Consider the following 23,224-nt stretch of genomic DNA (forward strand, 5'->3'; position numbering starts at 1 on the left):
CCCGTGGTTGTGTCACAGAGCCCAGGATGCAGCCATGCAAAGGCCCAGCCCAGCAGAGGCAGCAGGGCTACCTGTGGGACCTCCACACCCTGGAGGGCAGCGCTGGTGACGAGGTGACAGTGCCAAGTAGGGCACCTGCTCTGGCTGCTGCTACTTCCATGCGGCCTGAGCTTCCAGGTAGCTCTGCTTGGCTGCTCAGCGATGGCCTGAGCCCCCATCCTGCTGGGGAAACTGGTGGTGGTCTGAGGCTGGGACATGCTGGGCTGCCCCCTGACACTCTAGAGAAACCCTCTTCCTCCTCCTCCCCCTTCCATCACTGCTCCCCCAGGGGCTGTAGCTGGGGCAGGTGGGAAGCTGCCCTTGGTCTCACCCTGTGACCTGCAGAGGGATTTGGAGGCATGACACCTTTTAAGAAATTCTTAGTGAACTATGACTTTATGATCCCTCATTCCCATAGGAAAAGAACTCGCAGTAGCTCCCCAGAGAATGGTGCCTATTCTCAGCACCACCACCTCCTCCCACAGACCCCTCCAGCAGGACCCCCCAGACATCTCCCACCCAAGGATCCACCAGCTCCAGGTCCTCCAGGCAGCAGCTGCACACCCAGAAACCTCTGAGGGTCTCCAGGCTCCCCTGCACCCACACTGGATGTTCCAAACAGCCTAGGCCAGGGGTGGTGTTTTTTCTGCCAGAAGTCTTCACCTCCAGGGTTTCAAAATCACCCTTGAATAGCCAGGGATGACCAAGAAGGCTCTTGGAAAGAAAACAGCAGGAGCTTTAGGCTGGGGTGGTGAGCAGAGCACAAGCTGGAGCAAAGTTCAGCTCTGTGCCAGGAGATGCCAAATTACATCCAGAAGTGGCTCAGGAAAATGCAGGTTTGAAGCTGGGGCTGACTGAGGGAGCTGGAGTGACAGCCCTTCCACACAGCACCACCAGGCTGCTCTCCTTCCATACAGGCACAAGGAGAAAGGTCCAGCTGAAATCAGAGGCTGAAGATGATGGTGGTGGCAACAGAGAGGACAGAGACACTCCACAGAAAACCTCCAACACACCGTAGGAAAAAAAAAAGGTTTTATTATCACCATTATCAACGTTTTCATTAGCTTAACACTGAATTGTAAATCACTCAATCATTACATATTGTCTGAATAAAACCTACAGACAGGAAAAAAGTATAGCAGAATCCTCTCCTGACTACAGACGAGTGGCCGGCGTCCCACCGGCGCTGCCGGGACCGTGTCCCACCTTCCACCCAAGGCAGCCCAGGCACCTCGCGAGCCCCTCGCCACCTGGGCAAGCAGGCTGCCCAGCTCCATTGCCTGTGTTCCCTCTGGCTCCACAGAGATTACATCTCACCAAACGATGTTCAAAACCTCCAGAAAGTTCTGGTGAGGGTTACAGAGGCCAAAAAGAGCAGATCTCAGCTGCCCCCACTCATAGACAAAAGCAAGAGGAGTGTGGTAACACGCCTGCTAATTTACTGTTTTTTGTGGAGCAATGAATGAAGTAAAAAGGTTTAACCTGTGAAAGCAGATTTCCCTACAGTGGCCAGGCCCTGGCAGTGGGGAAGGAGGCAGAGCTCCAGCACGGTGGCAGAGTGGGATGGGAGCAGGGATGGGTTGGGGGTGGCCCCAACCCCGAGCAGAGGCCAGCTCTGCCGCACTGCCCCGGGGCTCCCGGCGGGCAGCGGGAGATGGATGCGTCAGTGCAGAGAGATACCGTGGGCAGCCTCAGTCCCCTCGGGTTGGAATAAGGCCTCGTGTCGAGAGGGAAGTGGGGACCCATGGAGGGAGCCGAGGGAGCTGGGGAAAGCAAAGGAAAGGTGCAGGAAAGCTCCCTGGCCAGCACAGAGGCAGCTCCCTGTCTTCTCCTGGCTGTCAATAGTGGCACATCCCACCTGCCTGGGCTGCCGAGCCCCTGCAGAAGACCCCTGGCTCCTTCCAAGGATTGGAAAGGAAGCAGTTTTTAGGTGGGACTGCTACAAAACGTTGGCAGGACATGGGCATCCCTGGTGGGTGGCAGGCCATGGCAGTGCTGTGTGAGGGGGTCTCAGGGGAGGCACTGCATCCCTAGGATGCCCTTTCACCGTGCAGGGAGCGGGAGGAAAACAATCCCAGTGTGGTGAGGCTAGGGGAACATGCCTTTAGATTCATCCTTCAAACCTCACTTTCCCTGGCTCCAAAGCCAAAACCAGCTCCAGGTCAAAATGGAATCACCAGAGTGCAGCACTGTGTCAGGAGCAACAGTCCCAACGAAAAAAACTGTTGAAGGATTTGAAGAGGATTTGAAGCTCCAGGCTGGCATTTAGTGGGACCTGGAGTCCCAGTGGGCAGATATCCTAACACTTGGTGCCCAAGCAAACTACAGAAACCAGCTCCTGCAAAGCTTGTGGGATTGCTCCAGCAAGGTGTGCCTCACTCATTCCTTGGCTGGTTCTGCTCCCCATGGCTCAGTGAGTGGAGCTCACAGCTGCCTGGGCACACTGTGTGCCCACACGGCCTCTCTGTCAGACACAGCCATTCCCTGCCCTGCACAGGGGGCTCAGCCCACATAACATTCCCAGACTAAATGCCAAGGCTGTCCATAGGCCTGGCCAAGCTGGGATTACCAATACTGCTTTGGTTGCCATTTTAGCTACTGGAAAGTCACAAAGGGAAAGTCCTTGGGTCATTGCCTCTGTTTGCTGGTGCTCTGGAAAGGGCTGGTGCAGGGTCCTTCTGTTTCAGCCACTAAAGTGCAAAGAACCAAATGCTACAAAAAACTCTCCCTGGTTCCTCTCCTCCACCAGGATAAGAGCAGCTACTGCGGGGAAGGGAGGGCAGAGGGTGCCTGTACTGTGGGAAGAGCTTGAGGTTCCCCAGGGATGAGTGTGCTGCTGCTGTCGTGGGTGAGCAGCTGGGGATGCACGTGAGGCTGCTTGGTCACTGGGACGTGGCCACTGAGCAGAGGAATCTGGCAGTGAGAGCTGAAGCCACATTTTGAGAACACCTAATCACTCACAAACGCCCTGTGGAATTACTGTGTTCACAGACACACACCTTGGCTGGCGTGCACTTGGGGTGAGCACAAAAAGCCTTTCACTTTTCACTCATCATCCTCTTTTCTAAATGCTTGGCTCAAATCCAGCAGCTGCAATTTCATTTTAGATGCTCCCTCCAGGTCACAAAATGCCCTGGACTCCTCTACTGATGGCACTTTGCATTTACTCATCTCTCTCTCTCTCTCTCTCTCTCTTCAAAGCATTTCACAAAAAACAGGAATTCTTCCAGCATTCTTTGGGGCTCCCAGCACCACTGGGACCTGCTGCCTGCACAGCCTGGCAACCTTGAGAACAACACGGACACTTGTCCTACGGGAAGTGCTGGGAGGAATCCACAGGCAATGGACTGGGATGCTGTTTTGAAGCTCTTTTATTCTGTGCACTGCAACAATGATGGAGCTGACTTAAAATCCAGTATCCTGATCCTGCCATTTTGGAAAAATCAGAGAGAGCCCAGCACTGAAGAAAGGCACAGAACAGCCTGTGCCTGTTTTACACCTTGGTCCCTGTGATCCCCTGCAAAAGTGCAACCTCTCTGCCTTGGGTGGAATTTTCTAACAAAATGGACAAATACCACCTATGAAATGGACAAAATAACCCACAGAGCCTTTAAAGAAGAGCAGCCTCATCTGCAGCTCTGAAAAAAACCCCTCCCTTTAGCCTGCCCCAGGTTATTCCTTGAGGAAAATAGGCAGCTGTCAGGCAGAACTCAAGTGGCCCCAGAGTGCAAAGGCTTTTTTGCTTTATCAGGGCTACAGTGGCAGTGGGAACCATTCTCGTCAAGTTACAAATACTAGATAGCCTAAGAAAAACAGGAGATTGAAACAGTCATGAAGTTTATACTGAAACTATTTTTTACCTCTGTAGTATGAAGTCACCCACAGCTGTTTCCTTCTTCACCTAAGAGAGATCTCATGTCGATGGGCACAGACACTCACAGAGAAGTCTATAGGATGAATATATCTCACAAGGCAACAGCCCAGTCTTTGTTTTTTACAATCAAAGTTAATATGGATCTTTTTCAAAAGTGGTGTTGTTGAGATTGAAGACAATTATAAACTGTATCAACAATATGTACTACAGCCTGCAAATCACAATCTGTGCACACCCAATGGAATATATTATTGCTTGGTAGCCTATTAGACTTTGTTTATAAAAAGATTTTTATACAGAGTACAGGATTATGACAAAACTAGCTAAGTTGTTCTCATCTTGAAAATACAACATCAATTCTTTCAACAAAGTAGCTGAGAGTTAATGAACAATAACAAATATTTACTAATAGTTTTATGGCCAGTTTGAACAGAATTTCTTATAGGACTCTTTTCTGGTGTTTATTTACATGTGCCTCTTTTCTTTTGGAAAAAGGTTGATAAAATATAACAAGAAACATAGAAATCAAAAGAATGAGTAAACTTCATACCAAGAACATCAAACATTTTTGAAAACACTAAATTATGTTACCTGTTAAAAAACATACATATCATTCTGTCTTTAAAGAAAAATATTTTCCCTGTTTTAAAATATTACCAACAGCATGTAATAAACTAACTTAAAATGAGTTTCATAAAAAAGTTGTCTTGCTGTCTAAACATTACTAAACATGCTTAGGTTGAGATTCTGTTAACTGCCTCAACATCTTAAAAACAGCTCCTTTACAGGAACTTGTGATATTCATACTCCAGAAGACCTGCAAATTTAGAACAGTACAATGATAAAGGATCTGGTAGCTAGCAACAATAAATATATATTTTCATTCAAAGCAAATAATTCTGCAATGTCCTTTGAAACAATCCATGCCCAAGAAATGCTGGCCCTTACCCTGCCCACAGTGTCTGTAGTGCAAAGGGATGCTCCAGCAGCTCTGGCTGCAGGATGAGGACCCATGGATTGAATTGCAGAGTGAAGACCTTGGCCATGCCAGCTGTGTTGGGGCAAAGGGAAAGAAACACCAGGAGACTGGGAAAATATCACATTTTTTTGCCTGAACAAACCAGGATCAACCATGGTCACGGCTGCTTTTTGCTCAGAGCACAAAGAGGACAAAGCCACATGTGAGGCTGCTCTCCCTGTGTGCAGCAGATTCCCACCAGGAAGAGATCATTCTGCTCTCAGCATCAGGATTTCCTTGTTTTCCATAATGCAGGTAACATTTAGGGATTGGCTCTCCATGGTTTTTTTGACCAGCAATGCTCCCATTACCTTTACAATGTGGCAGCTCATGCACAAGGAACAGAGACTCAACCCTGAGTTGGGCAGGTACTTATCTCTCCTCAGACTCATCCCTCATTTATTTACCAACCAAAAAATACTGTGACACCTTTTTTTTTTTCTTTCATGTAAGTCTCCTGCTCTTCCTCTCTCCCTCCCTGACTGTAACCAACAGCAAGACTCAGGCACAGGAAAAGACTCAGCCAGGACTTGCAAAGGGGACAAAAGTTCAGTTTTCAACTGCTCATCACTATGTCAAAATGCTGCTTTACACATGACCACATTGGTAATCCCAACTCTCACATCACATCACCTTAGACACAAACTGGCCAGCCAAATTTTTTTGGGGAAAAGTGGGTTAGGCTTTATAAAAAATAGGCTATTCCAAGCCTGAGACTTGTATTGTATTGTATTGTAGCTCCATGCTACACTGGGAGTCTTAAACTGATGGGCAATAGAAGAGTTCTTTTTTGACTACAATACACCATGGCCAGTGCAGGAATCATGTGTATGAGTGAAGCCAGAATTTAAACTGTTGGGTACCGTGCAAGTCCCCTGGCCTCGCTCTGTGTCCTGTGGGAACTCGCAGAAGGGCTCCTGTGAGTCTGCTTTGTGAAGGAAAGTCACCTGCACTTGCCAGCTCATGTGGCTGTGCTTGGCAGACAGGGATTGAAGTGTTCACTTACTGGGGAGAAACAGGACTTGGAGTGAGTAGAACAAAAGCAAGAAGCACTGGACCACAGTCAACCACGTAAAAAATGCAGAAGAAAATAGGACGGAGCAGACTGTGAAACTGCCTCCAAACTACAGAATTGGAGATGGTAACAAAAACAACAAAACTAGAACTGTAACTTTCTTTATTTTACCCTGACAGTGACCTTTCAGCATGATTAAAACCAGATGGAAGATAGTCCTCGGTGTTAAGGAGTCCTGTGGTAACTAAACTGATCATCACTGAGCCTGCAGAGCTTTCAGAGGGGCAGGAAATGGAGACACGTTGCATCTGCCAGGCACACAGGAACTGAGCTTTTCGACAGACAGTCATTAAACAAAGTTTTCTGGGGAAATATTTTTGGCATATATAGTCTCCTACTCCCCATTAAAAACTGCAAAAATGCTGTTTTCATCTTACTGGACACAGGAAACTCAGGATTAACTTAGCTTTTACTGGTAGATAATGTCCAAACTACCTACCAATACAAAGCTTTCAGCATAACTGAAGACAGAAGCCCTGTTGCCAGGTCTGGCGTGTACCTGTAGCTCCACATAGTCCTTTTAAAGTCATAGTTATTAAAAGATCCAGTGCTACAAACCACTAAATCTACCTATTCTATTCTAGTTCATACATATATTGTACAATATTGCCTAGTACTCACTACATACTGAGAGGAAAAGATGCTGACTTGAATTACAGTAAATGTGCTTCTTTTTTTGAAAATAAAAATAAAAGAGAGAGCGCCACAACATAGTTTGACCAGCATGCAACAAACTTTCTTCAGCTAATATATAGAAATTTTCTAATACAATTAGAAAAAATAATTAGTGAGAGGCAAGAGACATATTTGATCAAGGAAATTAAGAGAGTTATCTGAAATGTTGAGGCTTTTGCCATTGAAGAGTCAAAAAAACTAGTCATTCTATGTCCCTTGTCCTCCTTCCCTCTCCTTTATATTATAGAATTTTTTACAGATTATTGTAAGGCCTATATAATTTTTGCATCTATCCTGTAATTTATCTCAAAATAATTTAAAATGCCATAGACAAGCTAGGACCAAAAGCAACTGCTTTTACCATCCACTCAACACTCATGCTTTTACTCTAAAAAAGCTGAGGTCCACATGCAGAAATAAATGCTCAGTATTTCTCTATGACAGGCCAAGAATCTGCTCTTTCCTATATGGGACATGGGACCTTCACTTTTAAACCACAAAGTAAAACATCTCCAAAAGCTTATTCTGGGACAGCACTCATCAAATCCTCATTTAGGAACTAAGACAAAACCTAGCCAAAACAGAGCTATCAACAGAAAATCTTTGGAGATTCTCTGTGATTCTGGATAATTAAATTGTCTGGAGGATCCAGAGGACTTCCTCCAGCTTGTGGCTCTGCTGGCAGCAGCTTCCACAGCTCAGCAAATGTGCTTTACTCATTTAATGAACAGAACACATGTGCTGTGACTACTGTGTCATCACATTCCTCACTCACTACCTCTCTGTACTTTGGGGATCACATCTTCTCTTGCAAGACACTTGACAATGTCTGTGTAGTACCAGGACTGCCTAAAGCTCCCCTCTCTCCACAAGAAAGGTTATGGGCTCTCCAGCACCTTCTTCTCAGGTGGCAAACTGAGGTTTCTCTCTTCTGTACCCCCAGAACCCCCCATTTCCTCTCCCATGGCAGAATAAAACAGTCCTGTTTCAGGTCTGGGAAGGAAGGGCAGCATCTCCAGCAGATATGTACCAGTACCAAGGAGATGAAGGAAAAAAGCAGGAGATAGGAGACATCATGACTGAAGGATGCACAGCAACAAGTAAGGGAGTCAGCAAATCACAGAATGTCTTATCTGACAATACAAAACACCTCAAGCTGCAAGTGTGATGTTCAGCTCCCACTTCCAGTGTTTTGGGCGTTTTTTTCTGAGCAAAATTGCAGTTAATTAGCCTGCTAAACTCAAACTCTGTTTAAACTGTCTGCTCTAAGTAGGCGCTACTGCTTCTCCCACCAAGTATGCTTCATCAGCAGTGTTAGACACGTAATGCAGTAAAGACACTTGCTGGTAATTTGGCACAGTTTGAAAACACAGCAACGACAGTGTTACAGCTAACATGACTCAGTGACAGGGAACTGATTCTAAAGAAAGAGTTGCAGGTTTCTTTTTCTTCCTCTCAGAAAGAAAGGCATTATAAAAAGACCTAATGCTTCCTCTTAAAACTTTCTGTTCCTGCTCTTTTTAGATGATGATCTCTAAATTTTTCAGGTACTTTCTTGTGAAAGAATTCTTATTAGAAATTTCTAAGACACACAGCTGAGAGAAATTCATTCCTTACTCTCCCCAAATTCTTTCGAATGCTGCAACTTTCCAGGGTTAATACTGATCTGAAACAAGGGTCCAAGAATGACAGCGAGAGAAGTGAAACAAGAGGTGTATGTCTAATTTGACAACTAGGACTCATGCCCCATGGCACCTCCTCCTCGGACAGAGAGGGCACAGTGCCCTCCCCCTCGTCTTCTGTCTAAGGTCACTGGTTTATCCTCCTCTTCCAGCTCCACAAGAACTGATTGAACATGCATTGCGCTTGAGGTCAGAGTTCCAGCAAACAAAACCTTGACAGCATGTTTAAAAAACAAAAGCAGTTCCCCCTTCCTTACTCACTAAGACCTGTCACAGCAGGGTCCCACTGTGCTCTCCAGGGAAAGCTGCGAGGACTGACGCAGGAGCGGGCCTGTAGTGGGATCTACCATCGAGGAAGTTGGGAACAGCTTGTACCAGCCGATTGCTAAAGTTGACAAATCCAGTTCTTCCAGGAGAACCCTGGCGACTCCCATGAAGTGCTTGCGCTCCATGCGTCCATAGTTTCCCCAGACTATCACCTTAGGGACAAGAAGAGGGGGCACAGTTAATCCTCCAACTTTCACACTTCCTTGGGAAGCACAAGTCTTACCAATCCTTCTATTAATCCAACTTTCTGGAGCTTTACTACAGCCTGAGAAGACCAGAAATATTTACTCTACCAACATGATAGAGTAAGGTGACATGAAGCTCTGCTGATGATACAACTTTTTATTTTAAGCATATGTTTACAAATGCTAATGTTATTGGATTGTTTTTCCCCCCATGTAACAGAGGTGAGTGTGCATGTGGATAAGACACAATTCTGCTGGGCAGGGGCAGCACCTGTAAAAGTGAGAAAGTATTCTCAGGGCTGCAGTCCAACACCTGCAGGTGAAATCTGGTCCTGGCATATAACAGACACATCAAAAGGTGGCCTGGGGGGGAAGGGCAGGAGGAGCTCCTGATCTGGAAAAATAAACCAACAAAAAAAAGGTGGGCAACAACTTGGGCCAAAAGCCAACAATTTGAGGAGAAGAGCATGTTTTAACTTCTGCACACAGAGCTCGTGCCACGGGGCTGATGGAGAGCAGGCATGGCCACTCACCTGGAGGAAGGGCAGGAGCCAGGGGCACAACACGAGGGGCACATGTGAGTGACATGCAGGACAAGCAGCAGATGGCCAAGAACGGCTCAGGCACAGTGGAAGGGCTCACAGGCACAGTGGAAGGGCTCACAGACACAGAGGAAGGGCTAATGAAAGAGCTGGCAGAGGAGCAGGGAAAGCTGAATCACACTTACGACACGATGGAGACCAGTGGGTGGAAGAACAGATGCAGTGAGGGTCATGGGCTTAGGCATGCTGGAGGTCTGCACGTGGCCAGGTGGCCCTGTGTGGCTCAAGACAAAGGTGACGACTGACTGCAGAGTGAGTCCGTGTTCTGAAGAGGAGAGGATGAGTAGGAGGGGTTATGATGACAATTAGTGATCTCTGGCTAAACCTGACAGTTTCTTTCCCCAGGCTCCTAACAACCACAACACTACAGTTTTCTGTAAAATGAGGTAGGAGAGATAATGAATGTCAATCAAAAACCAAAAATTCACACTCTAGGCCAGCAGGAGATGAAGCAAGCCACTGTACAAACTGAATTCGGTGACATGGCCATCAGCAAAAAGCCAAGCTCCTCTATTTATTTTTGGAATAAGTGCCTTTCCTGGCAGTAAGGCAGCAGGTAAGGAAACCCATGCAAGGCAAGAGCAGACCAAGCCAGGTCCCACTCTATTTCAGTCAAATGTACAGTTTTGTTGCATCAGGAGAAAATGCTTCTAATCAAGGTAAATGAGGTAGAAGTCATTAAAGAGAAGGGTCCAGCAGGTTAGCTGGAAATTCATATGCCAGTGGAGGTAAAGAATAGAAACTCATGGATTAATTACATTAGTATTACGAATAGGTTTTAGCCAGGCTTTATTGGATAGCAATTATTTTTATATGGTTTAACAATGCAAATCACTCTTTGCTCTAGAAACATAGGTACAGAGTTGAAAATATGAGTAAGGCAGAAAATGGATGGCAGTAGCAGGAAAGAGGTAGAAAAGAGTAGGATATGTGATTGGGTGATGGCAAAGCAGAGTGCCCTGAATGTGTGTAAACATGGAAGGCAACCCATGCTGCAAGATCACTTAGCACCTATAGGTACCACCATCTCCTAACTGGGTGGGAAAAAAAAGAACTTAAAAAATTTAAAAATCAATCCTTTCCTGGCAGGCACTCATGGTACCTGGCAGGGTGTCAAATAATCATCAGCTTGAGTACAAAGAAAAAGGGATTCCTTTCCCTTTGTTAAGTTCAGATCGAGTGCATTTGGTTCAATGAAAACATTGGCTTTTTCTCATCTATGTTAATTAACCAGCATGACAGGACTTAGTATCTTCCATGAAAGGTGAAAGAGAGAAAGGGCCAGACCTGAGACTTGCTCATCTTACCTGTAATACTTTGCCCTGGGGACTCTCAGCAAACATTAACACCTGATTGTACAAAGGGTCTAATGACTTGCGAGCCACTTTTGTCTTCTTTTTTGCAATGCACACTCCATTCTCTAGCAGGTAAGCTTTGATGTAAGCAGCTGGAAATAAGAAAAATGGTCACATATGAAGAAAATCATCATGCTCACTTTAGAAAAGACAGAATGCCATGTCTCAGGTGTTTCTAAAGAAGGCAGTTACAGCAGGGAAAAGATTTGCCCAGGCAGCCTTGTTTTCAGTACCACGCACAGGCTGCTTAGTCCTGCCAAGCAAAAATTCAAATTTTCCCTATTCACAAACATTGTGGGGGCTCAGGGAAGTACTTTAGTAGATCAAAGCATCCTACCTGGCAGTGTTTTGGAACCAGGTTTTGGTGTCAGTCCTCGAGCCTGAATGATATCCACTTCAAGCTGCCCATTTCGCTCTTGCAAGCCAATTTCCACATCCCCTAAACCAAAATGTCAAAATATATAGAAGACTTTCAAAATAATGCATCCTTAAGTTAAAAAAATGTTTAAAAAACAATCTTCGTGTCCCTCCTACACAAGCTATAACAAACTGTATGGGCCTGATTTCCTCCTGTATTACTCTGGAGCAGCTCCACAGTGATTCCAGGCCACATTTTCAAAAGCAAACTTGACTGGGAGCCCTCTAAAACGGCTTTGGTGGCTCAGTCTCCTACTCTTTGTGGCAGCAAGCTTCTCTTCTCTCCCAAATGGAAGAACCTAGGACTGGAGGCTGCTTTGGAAAATGCAATTATGGTGGACTGTAACAAAATTCTTACAGAGCCTTAGAGAGTGGTGGGCCTTAGAGAGGAAGAACCCCACAGGATGTATTTTTGGGATTTTAGCTGCATTTTACTTAGTCTATGCTTTTCAGAGCTGAGGGAGAAAGAACACAAAGCTGCTGCCCTCCTCCTAATGCCACATTTGCTGCAGTCAGCAAAACCTTTCAGCCAAGCTCACTTGATTTAACAGAGAAATGGAGCAGGACAGTGTTAGATCAGCAGATGCTGGACACATTATAAAGTGGCTTGATGGAGCTGTCTGTTCAAGACTCAATTAAAGCCACCCAATTCCCTTGTGTTCCTTACCCATGGAGGTGGTGGCCAAGGTCTGACGGCCAACAAACTGTGCAGGGCCCATGCTCCCCAGGAAGTCACTAAACTGCCCAGCAGATGCCAGATGGACTCCACTGAAATTCAAGCTGCAAAAGAAAATTATTTTGGCAAGTAGTTAATCTGCATTTTAAAGCAACTCAGTAACTAAAGAATCAGATTTAATATATCTTCAAAATGAATGACATCTACGGAAGACTTTTTTTGAGCAAAATTCAATGATTTCCACACAGTTTAGTTACATGGAATACATTTAAAATCTCTTTCCTTATTCAGAAAGCCCAATAATGGGTGCAGTCACCAGCTGGTCAGTATTTGTTTAGCTATAACTTATTTTCTCTAAGAAAAATCTCTGTCATTGCAGCTCATATCTGGCCTGTCACCTCTTCAAGTAACAGATTCCTAGAACTGTAAGATGTTTCTTGGTAGCCATCACTTCCCAGACCTCATTTCTGGGGAGGAAATAATCCATTTAGAGCAGCAATTAAAAGTGAGATGAGCAGGACAAGCATCAATTCCTTATTTATTTATCACACACACACGCATCTGCTTTTTGATCAGAGGGTCCCATTTCCTACTGCTCAACACCAGAAGCCTCCGTGGTTTTCATATCTGCTTCCATGACTGCAGTCACAAAGAGGATCTGAATATGGGTGGCAAGGCTAACAGGACAACATCCTCAAACACCAGCAGCATCTCAGCCACAGTCACCACAGCAAAACAAAAGCTCTTGGGAGGACAGAGACTCCAGATCTCATCACCAGGCAGTGAGGCTGGGCCATGGCAAGCTACAGATGCTGGTCACTGCACTAGGACATGTGCATAGCAACACAAAAGCATCACAATCTGTGGTACACTGACATAAATCAAGATTTACCCAGTTGTACCCTGATTTACGCAGCTGTTTTGGAGGTTGTAGAAGAACTTGCTGCAAATGGTAAGGAGGAGGCTTGAGGCCAACATTTGACACCTACATTTGTCCCACGGGCATCTGCCAAGCCATGACACAGCTGCTGAGACACACGTCAGGGGCTTTGTGCCGGGATACCCACGCTGCCGTGCCGGGTGCTGCTCTCTGCCTGCTGCGTGCCAAAGTCAGGCGCAATTACAAACCTCCTCCACTTCTCCAAAAGTCCTTGGAGGGGGGCAATTAGCCACAGAATGATACAGCCCCCTGTTCCCCAAATCTGTTTCTCACAAAGGATGCTGTGAGGAGGCTGCACTTTGGGTACAAGTGATGGCAGAGAGGAGCCCTGCCTGCGGGGTGGGCTGGGGACCGCAGGCTCTCACACAGCTGAGTCAGCCACAAAGACTTGGTGATGCCCCCTGCAAGCCAGTTACATTTAAAAGACATTCAGAAGAAAAGAAATTATTTTCCAACCCCATTCAATCAGCAGTGTGTTAATTTCAGGTTGGGATTTCAGCTCTCATTAGCTATTTACAGACCTGCTCCCAGCCCCATGGGAGTATTTATTTATTCTGACAGGGAAGGAGGATGCCAGCACACACACCTCAGCATCTCACCACACATGGGGACTGAAAAGAACTAGCACAGGTTCATGGGGTGGCTTAGCTCCCTGCATTAAATGGCCCAACTTTTCCATGGAATGCTGCACCTCCCTTCTACACTGACCTGGCTCTTTGAGAAACCTGGTTATTGCTGCTACACAGGGAGAGCTGCTGAGCCATCAGCATGGAAAAACCTGCCCTTGAGCTCCTTATGAATGTCACCTTTGTGAAAAGGGATGAGGGAGTCTTGGCATCCTGGGTGACCAGCCTGGGAGTGGCTGTGCTTGGGTTCAGTGTTTTTTCACCCTGCATCCACTGTTTGCACCAACACTCCAGGTGATATTTTGAGATACAACAGAAACAGTAGCATTTACTTAGCAGAGAAAGCTTAACATTTTTCTCAGTTTCCTGTCACCAACACCTTAGCAGCACAAGGTGCATGCCCAATGTCCAGGGCCACACTCTGCTCCCTGTGGGCACACAATTCCTGCCCCACCACCCACCTGGTATCTGTCAGTCCTGCTGTGGCAGCAGTCTCTGGGACCAGGGCAGAGGGGCTGGATTTGTGGCCTGGCTCCCCATGATAAACTGTGCACAGAGAGAGAGCCCCAGGGCTGGCAAATCTGCAGGGACATGGGATGAGGGAAGCAGAAGAAGAGGGAGCCCAGAGCCAGACAGGCTTTATCAGGCTTGTGATTTTCCCATACAAGGAGAGAAAAAGGGAGTCCTGGTGCACATGAGGACCAGCGAGACTCCGTGACCCTGCTGGCTCAGGCATTTTGGGCTGCACACAGAGTCAAAAAAGGATGAAAACTAGTGCCTAGAGAACTCAAAATAGTGCAGGAAAAAGGAGACCTGACAGACAAAGACATGAGATTCAGCAGGAGATGAATGGACCATCAGCCAGAAGGTAAATGTTTTCTTTATTCTCTTCAACTCATGCAAGACAAATGGGCCAAACTCGGGTCTCGCTCCTGCCCTGGGGAGTGTGTGACCTGAACGAGCACGTAAATAACAATCTGGCAAGACAGCTCACAGCCGTTCAGGGAAATGTTCACTGCTGTGCTCAGAACAGATGCTTGGGATAATTAGCAAGATGCTGAGGACTGGGACAGAGGAGGGAAGTCCAGGACTGAGTCAAGCTGAGGGCTATGAGAGTTCACAGCACACCCAGAACCAGTCTTGGAGCAATTCCTCTCTAGGGGGAGTCCAGCCATGTTACTGCAGAGGAGTCACAAAGGTGGGAGAAGACCACCCACAGAAACCCTCCATGCTGCAGGACAGCAAAGGAGAGAAACCCCTCTGGACCCTGAACACTCACTAAACCACTTCCTCTTACCTGCCAGGGAGAGAATCACATCAAAGGCTGATGCCAAGTGTTCCTCTGCACTGTGCCTGTGTGGAGAGAAGGCAGCTGTGCTCTCACACCAGCCCACCCCTCCTCTGGTCTAGCAGGAGGTGTCCCTGCCCATAGCAGTGGGGCTGGAACCAGCTGATATTTAAGGTCCCTTCCAAGCTGTTCTGTGATGCTGTCCATGAGTGCTGCTAGCAATGGCTCTGGCCAGCAGCTGGGACAGCTCTGGAGAAAATAAAAGCACCTGGTAACAGAGCAGCTGATGCTGCAGCCTGCATCAATGATATAGAGGAAAAAAGCAGGAGAGTATGAAGGACAGTGTTAAAAAGCACAAGAACAAGAGCTGTTGGGCTAAAGGTGAACCACTGGCAACTGGAAATGTTTACAGCAAAGCAAAGGCTGCTGTTATCCTCCATAAATTCAGAAGTCAGAGAGCTCTGGATAACCTTGAAACTATGAATGCTCTGCAGTGCAAACTACAGCAAGAGGGCTGGATGCTGCAGGGACACCCAGGCTGGGCCACCAGCACAGACCCTTGCAAGGAGGGAAGCAGAGCTGCTGCTTGAATCAAGCTGCTGATCCCAAGGGGAATGGCAAAGCTCACTTAGAAACACAGGCCAAGGTCAAGACTCCATCAGTCTGGATAACAGCCCTAGTTAATGGGTTTACTAGCACTATAAGAAACTCAGTATTAGATTAGACAGTTAATGTTCCCCACTGCTGTTATATTTGACTGGGAAGGGAAGACATAGGGAATTACTCCTGTAATAGATTATGCCATTAACTGGTAGAACTGGCTGCTACATTGCACAGAGGCTGACCTTTTGCAGTGCTGGTTTATTAGACACTAGAAGCAGCAGCTCTAAATCTTGGCTTTGACCAATTCCTGGACATATATTTGAGTACTGCCAATAATCCTGGAATGGAAACAATTTCTGTCTGGAAAAATCATAAGCTATCTCCAAGAAAGCCACTGCTTCTCCCTTGAAGGGAGAGGGAAGAGAAAAATAAACCAGCAGAAATTTAGTATGAATGTGAATTAAAAACAGCAGGAACCATTCAGCAGAATAGACTACATTTCGGATGCTCAGATCCAGCTTAGTGAGCTGTCTGTCAAATGCTCAGAGAGAAGCTGGGATGGTGAACTGAGGGGGACATGTACAGTGAGATTGGTGGGACAGGCTCTCCCCCATTCACTCACTTGTTTCTCCTGCAGCTAAAACAGGGAAGAAAAGAGCTCCAGGGAACACTGTGACTTCTTTCAACTCTAAATGCAGCCCTGATACTCCCAAGAGCCCTTCCCTGCCACTGTGGAGCATGCTGCAGGCTCAGCAGACCTTTCCTGGCTGCCCTTTACATATACTGAGCTGTTCTGACCTGCCCTTGATCCAGCAGCCAGCTCTCCAGCTGAACCAGCACACACTGGATGTGCTGGAGACAGGCTTCTGAAGGGATTTGCTGCAGGTGACAGTGGTGTCTCCACCTTGTGTGACAGCCAGCAGATGTTTCACACACACTGGAGTGATCCTGGAAAGCCCTTCCCTTGCCTTTGCCCAACATTGTCCCCTGAAGGGGAACAATCACTACAACCTGGTTATCACCGATAGGAGATGTCTTTTTTTTTTTACTGCATCTAAAGAGAAATGCTAAAAATAGCCAGAGGAATAAAGAGGGAGAGCTTTGCAGCTGACTGGCAAATAGCAGCTGTCAGAGCCAGCAGGGCCCTGTGATGGGACCATCTCATGCTGCAAAGGGCTGCACATAGAGAAGATTAACAGGTGACACTTGTCAGCCTTTTGTCTAAAGGGCACAAATCCTCCACTGAGCGAGGGCAGCGCAGCCTTTGAACAGCAAAGCGAAATTAATTATCTCTTCTCTGGCCCTTTGCTTTCACTAATCATGGTTTACGGGCTCTCTTTGCCACAGCCAAATTGGAATGATTTTAACAGAGTTAAAGATTATGGATTTGCTGTGGAATTGGTTGTAAGTTGAATGCAATGCTGTTTTTGACCGGAAGGCAGAGGGAGAGCACAGGGAAGTCAGCGATGCCTCCAGCGTGTCAAGGACAAATGAAGGACATTTTGCTGGAGGATGCTCAGACCATGATAGCTGAGCAGGGACAGCAGAAAGATTACACTGGATACTGTTGAGGCCGGGATCTCTGAGCCCACCAGTGCAGCAGAAACCTGCGTGAATGTTAACACTATCTGCACAGGCACCAGCTCCAGCCAAGGCTCAGCACAGGCTGCAAACGCCATCCCAGCCTAATGCATCACACAGCCATGGCTGTGCCCGAAGCGTCCCTGCCACCAGAGACAGCAGGCACAGCCGTGTCCCAGGCAGGCTGCGGGCTCGGCAGCGGGGACACCCCGAGCTGGGACAGCAGGGACAGCCGCGAGAGGGAGACAAGAGCCCGCAGCAGCCTGGCAGCAGCTCCCGCACGCTGTCTCCATGCAGAGCAGGTACCAACCAGCACCCCGCTGGTGAGAACAACCCTCCAATCCGAGCCCATAAACCATTCCTGTCTTTTTGTTCATATGCAGAATAAAACTGGTTGTGCGGACAGCCTGGGGAACAAGAGGCTGAAGAGCAGCACTGAGGAAAGGGACCTGGGGGTCCTGGTTGATGGCAAGTTGAATGTGAGTCAGCAGTGTCCTGGCAGCTGGGAGGGGATTGTCCTGCCCTGCTCTGGTGCAGCCTCATCTCAAGTCCTGGGGGCAGTTTTGGCACCACAATATAAAAATGACATTGAGCTATTAGAGAGAGTTGAAAGGAGGCTGTGAGGATGGGGAAGCCTTATGGCAAACACTGGAGGCAGCTTCGTTTGTTTATCCTGGAGGAGACTAAGAGGAGACTTCATTGTGGTCTTCAGCATTCTCATGAGAGGAAGCAGAGGGGCAGGTACTGATCTCTTCCCTGTCATGACCAGTGACAGGTCCTGAGGAAATGGTATAAAGCTGAGTCAGTGGTTTGGCTGGATGTTAGAAAAAGGATTTTTGCCCAGAAGGTGGTCGGGCACTGGAACAGGCTCCCCAGGACAGTGGTCACAGCACCGAGCCTGTCTGAGTTCCAGAAGCGTTTGGACACTGCTCTTGGGCACAGGGTGGGATTCCTGGGGTGTCCTGTGCAGGGACAAGAGTTGGACTTGAATATCCTTGTGGGTCCTTTCTAACTCAGCATATTCTACATTCTATGGATCATAGAAGCTGTGTGCTCAAACTGGGGCTGAAACTGCCCAGACCTTTTTGAAACACAACATTCCTAATCCTGATTATTTAGGAAATCTGTGCAACCTCTGAAGACTGTGTTCTTGTGCTGCATGCTGTAGGTCAGGGTGTATGAAATCTGTCCTCTGTAGAGTAATTTAAGAGTGGCTTAAAGGCTCCTTGCCAGCTGGTTGCTTCTCTGCTCTTTCAGGGTAGCAGCATTTCCTGACCTGTTCCTTGCAAAGATCCGTGTCCTTCCCCTCTGTGTGCAAACCACGCAGTCACCTCCCTCATGGCACAGCAGCTGCTCCTTATATATGACTGGATGGAGAATCAGCTTTTCAGAGTTTGTTGTAAACTGATCAGGATTTGAATGCCTAGATGGACAACACTGATTTCAATGCAAAATGCTATGCAGAAAATGCAGAGCAGCTGTGCTGATCCCTCTCACACAGCATATGTGGCTCTGCTCAGTCCCCGCCGCACTCCCGCCCGCTGGTGGCTACAGATTAGCATGCAGAGTGTGCAAAGGCAGACACGTTTAGGGAAAATGTATCATTAATTTCTCTTCCTGTCCGTGCGGAGTTTGTCTGACCTCTTTTCCAAATCTATTTTTAAATTGCTTCAGGGACTCTGTATGCCAGGTATCCCATTATGCTGTTGTGAGCGTTTGCAGAATCAGCTTGTCAAAATCTTGTAATACTGGCAGGAAATATGGTCAGAATGCATCTCCACAGGTCAGCCAGTCCACACCCAGGTCCCAAGGCCAGAGCAGCCTTATTTACTCCTTCCATGACAGCTGCTTTTCTAACCTGTTATTAAATTCCTTCCCTGAAAGTTTATTCCTGTGCATTGTTTTACTTTTTCCTTCCCAGTCTTTTTCCAGTCCTTCCTCTTTACACATCAGTCCTGAGCATCATTTGTGAATTATCAGTTTGAAAAACAGACCACATATTCCCTTTCTTTTCCTCTTGATACCATACTTTTCCATAAATCTTATAAGACTTTGAGTACATCCTTGATTGTACTAGTGTGTAATGGCCACACGCTGCTGTGCCTGTGCAGAAGAAATGGAGAGTGAGGCAGTCATCACCCCCCTTCACAGGCTGGGTGTAACTCCCTCTTGTCCAGGAGCTCTCTCAGGAGAAGAGAATTGTGTGTTCTTCCCCTTGGACCACATCTCCATTCCTGTCTCTCTGTTTCACAAGTTGCACACCTTGACTCCCACGGAGCTCTGCTGCTCCACTGCTGCAGGTTCAGCGAGGTGGTGAGGCCAGACAGCTTCAACACAGCCACCCCCAGCACACCCAGACAACAACTATTTTCAGAAGGTAACATTTTGTCATGTTCTTTTCACAGATTCATTTACACTATCCACACAAATACCTATTTGCTATCATATCAAGTCTCCAGAGGTGATACATTCTTGAAGAGCTGCTCCACTGTATCTGGTAATCATGGGATATGTCTGGGCCCAGGGTTCAGAGACTATTGTTCTGTTCTTGTAAATAAAAAAGACTTTTTTAATTTTTTTTTGGTCCTCTCATGGAATAAACTTGTAATTAATAAGTAAGTTGCCTAAACACAGCCATGCATCTCAGTGGTTTGACTCGCACAGCTGAGCTAAACTGGAAGCTAAACTCTGCAGCTCTATCTTCAAAAAACAGGGACAGCAACACATTCCATCAGCCAAAAGAAATGGGGAGGGGAAAGTCTCCTCTGAGACTGATAACATATTTGACAGTTATTTTATTTGAGCATTAAAAAAGCTCTATCAGAACTCCAATTTCAGGGAGCAGTAATGTTCTGTGTAACAATCACACTCATCCATATTGCATGTTAACGTCTTTTAAATCGCATCTCACAGGCAGAAGCCAAGCAGATATCTATCAGCTAAGGAGGAAGGCAGAACTTGCCAACGTCCATTACTCCATCTTTCAAATATTTATGGTGTGCACAAAGAATATGCATCCAACTGCACTGTGCAGGGACTGGGCACACAGCCCCTTAACCTGTCAAAGTCGATGTGAATGCTGCAGGAGCCTTCACTTTGGCTGGGAAGGTTTTCCATGCAAATCTATCCCTGCAGGACCCAAACCTACCCTAACCCCACCAACTGCACACCCCTCCTCTGCCAAGCAAGATCTCCAACTCTGCCTCTCAACAAGCTCTGTTTCTCTCTGGGCCACTCCACTTTCTGTAGCATTTTTAGCACTGTGACGTGCTGTCTTATGTGCTGTAACACATTGTACTCCGCTCGCGTATCCCATTCCTTCTGCTGTATGAATTCTGCCACTGAAACAGTGCTATAAAAACTACGCAGTGAATTCTGTACAAAGACCTCCCCCACTCCCTTCCCCACCTTGCCAGGCTAGCTCCATTTTTAGCAATCACTAGTCATCTCAGATGCACTGAATAAAAGATAGCTACCTGTCTTCAGTGAGCAATTTTGTCTGCTCCCAAGAGGTTGCTGAAGGTGGGATTCACTGTATTTCCTGCTGCAACTACAGCTCTCAAGGTCACATCCTTTCCAAGCTGTGCTGGTCAAGCTTTGCCATCACAAAAGGATGTGCTGTTGCTGAAGAGGCTAAGGAATTTCTTGATACATTACAGAAATAATCTCCATTATTATCCAGCCTTTCCTGGTTTCCATCTCAAAAGACACCAATTTCTTACAGCCTGAACTCATATTAACAACACGTTTCATCACATTTTTTTAAAGGACTCAGACAAAAAGAGGACTGAAGATAATCTGTTATAAAAGCATCTACAAGCCTCCTGGTTTTGGACGTCAAAAAAGAAACATTCAGGGAATAGCTGCAATGTGAATCTCCTGAATGAGGCATTCAAGAATCAAGTCTTTTGGTCATTCTTGAATGTTGATGGATAATTTCTGGTGAAAGGAAGTGAATTTTCCCGTGGCCAGGTGGTCACAACCCAGGCCAGTATTTTCTCCTGCTTCCTGTTAATTATTGTTCCACAGTGAAGCAGAGAAGGGCAGGCAGCTGGCCCAGCCTAAGTCCCAGTGTTGGCTCACATCAGCCCAGCAGGAGAACTGGGACCAGGGACATAATGAAGCCAAGAGATGTGAGATGCCCATGCTGGTGGCACCTGTGCCGGGTTGTGTCCTGCCTCCTGCCTGGGGCACAACAGGGCAGAGCTCAGGCTGCACTGCCCTCACCATGGAGAAGAGAGGTGAGATGGCTAACAACAAGATGCTTCCTTGCTGGACCTGCACACCCATCTCAGATAATAAGAGAACAATCCTTCAAGTCTTTGTTAGTCACCACCTGCTGTGTTTTTCTAAGGTAAAAATCACCTGATCTCTCCAGAACTTAATCATCTCAGCAGTAGCCAGCAAGAACAAAAACACTATGAGTACCACTCACTAGGCTCTACAGCAGCTAGCAGGCTTTTGTTCCAGGGCCATTTTTATCTTTCTGCTCCATTTTCAGGAAGAAAAGTGTTTGGCAGGAACAAGTTACATGCAAGTCCAGAATCTACTGCTTTTTGAATGCTGTACATGGTCTCGTGCAGCTGCAGCAAAACCCAGCCAAAACAAGATGTAGATCATGCAAGAGCCAGCATGGAGCTGAGACTCTGCTGAATCTCACAGGGCTGTTTGTGAATTATTCCTATATTCGGAATTGTATCCTTGCAGCAATCCTGGTGTCCTGAGACTACCCCATAGGCACTTACTACAGTGGGCAACTGTTTTCTCAAGCAGATCTTTAAGTATAGACATAGAAGAAAATATTCACTGCTGTAGAGATTCGTAACCAGTGCTAAGATTGCTGTGGATGAATTATGAATGGAAACATCTGTGTATGTGAAAGCACAACCAACCTGGCTGCAGCAGATCTGTTCTCCAACGACAGGGGAAGAACAGACAACAAGGTTAGAGAGCACATCACTTCCAAACCCTGTTTGAGGGCAGACTGTAGCCATGAAGATCCCCCCAAGAAAGGGAACAAAAAGGTGGCAGTGCTGCTTGAGATCTACAGAGATGGAAAAAAAGCAAGACCCTGAGGTAAAAGATCATTCAAAAATAGCAGGTAAGTCCTGGTGTAAGAAAAACAGTCTAAGAGCCAGTCTGTTGTGAAGAACAACTCAGTAGAGCCAGTGAGGGCTTGACAGAACATGTCCCATGTCCTTCCTGCAGCACGCAACCCAGCCTGGCTCCAACACCTGGATTCATGAGGCTTGGTGCCTGCCTGGGATGGCGAGAGCATCAGGGAATGAAACCTGGACATGAGAATGACTGAAAACAGTTTTGTTCAGAGTAAATATCTACTTCTCCTTCTATAAAGTCCCACATTGAGTTTTATTATATTAATTGTCTATACTAGTGCATGACCACTGTGCAATAGAAAATCTGGGTAAGAAGGTTGGAGGACTTTTTGTCTGGCAAAAATTTACATGAAGCAGTGTGTTGACAAGGTCAGCGTTTCCTGGCATGCTGTATGAGCTTTAATTCCAGGAGATGCATCATTTAGCCCAGCTAGTCTCCAGTATATTTCATCTTCAGATAAAGGGAGTATTCAAAAGAAGGCCTAGCGTATCTCAGAGGTATGTCCCTGCATAATAAGCCTGTCCATGAAAAAAAAAAAATCTGGATTTTATGCACTCTGGTGTTCACATGAAAACAGCATTGCTCAAAACCATGCACTTCAGAATATTCTCTGACTGATAACTTGCACTAGCACAGAGCAGCTGTGGCAGCTGCCACCAGCTCCCTGCAACAAACAAAAAGCAGTCAGTGAGCAATACCTTCTAAAAGCAGTTTGTATGGCTGAGGGCAGGCATTTGCTGCAGCAAAGTTTCACCAAATTTTCAATCACTTCAGCGTGCCACCTTTGGAAGGGTCCTTTTAGTCCTTAAATTGATAAAGATTATAAAAACCACATGGAAGCTGAAGGTTTTGAAACATTTTTCTTCCAGGTGTGAACACACCAAAGGGATACACGGGTAGAAAGAACTAGAACAGCATTGCCTTGCCGAAAACCAGGGGTTTGACAGTCACTGGTGAAAACTCTGACCTGCACCAGTCTGCACCAGTCACAAACCCAGCTTTTATTAGAAAGAAAATCAACTTGCCACATCTAACAGAGACATATGAATCTTCATTCTGCCTCCCTGGGAAGACAGCTACAGCAAACAAGAGAGGTCAAAAGAAATCTGATTTAGGAGAACACATTTCTGTTCCTCAAAGCTA

The 23,224-nt window shown here is 46.6% G+C and overlaps 1 protein-coding gene and 1 long non-coding RNA gene across 2 annotated transcripts in view; one reads left to right on the forward strand and one right to left on the reverse strand.

Moving 5' to 3' along the window:
• Window positions 1-1,054: 1,054 nt before the first annotated feature.
• Window positions 1,055-23,224, reverse strand: part of RIMS4 (regulating synaptic membrane exocytosis 4) — a 55,017-nt gene continuing 32,847 nt past the window's right edge. Inside the window, exons 3-6 of the mRNA XM_023939889.2 lie at window positions 11,917-12,029; window positions 11,170-11,271; window positions 10,785-10,924; window positions 1,055-8,842 (exon numbers count right to left, since the gene is read on the reverse strand). Coding sequence (XP_023795657.1) covers window positions 8,624-8,842; window positions 10,785-10,924; window positions 11,170-11,271; window positions 11,917-12,029 — 574 coding nt within the window. The 3' untranslated portion in view covers window positions 1,055-8,623. The remainder of the gene's footprint in view (window positions 8,843-10,784; window positions 10,925-11,169; window positions 11,272-11,916; window positions 12,030-23,224) is intronic.
• On the forward strand, window positions 14,236-22,318 carry LOC147650169 (uncharacterized). The gene is made up of 2 exons (XR_015276968.1): window positions 14,236-14,359; window positions 16,020-22,318. It is a non-coding gene; the product is annotated as an uncharacterized LOC147650169 (long non-coding RNA).

This window comes from Cyanistes caeruleus, chromosome 16 (assembly GCF_971803275.1).
Source record: "Cyanistes caeruleus chromosome 16, bCyaCae1.hap1.1, whole genome shotgun sequence".
Taxonomy (NCBI): domain Eukaryota; kingdom Metazoa; phylum Chordata; class Aves; order Passeriformes; family Paridae; genus Cyanistes; species Cyanistes caeruleus.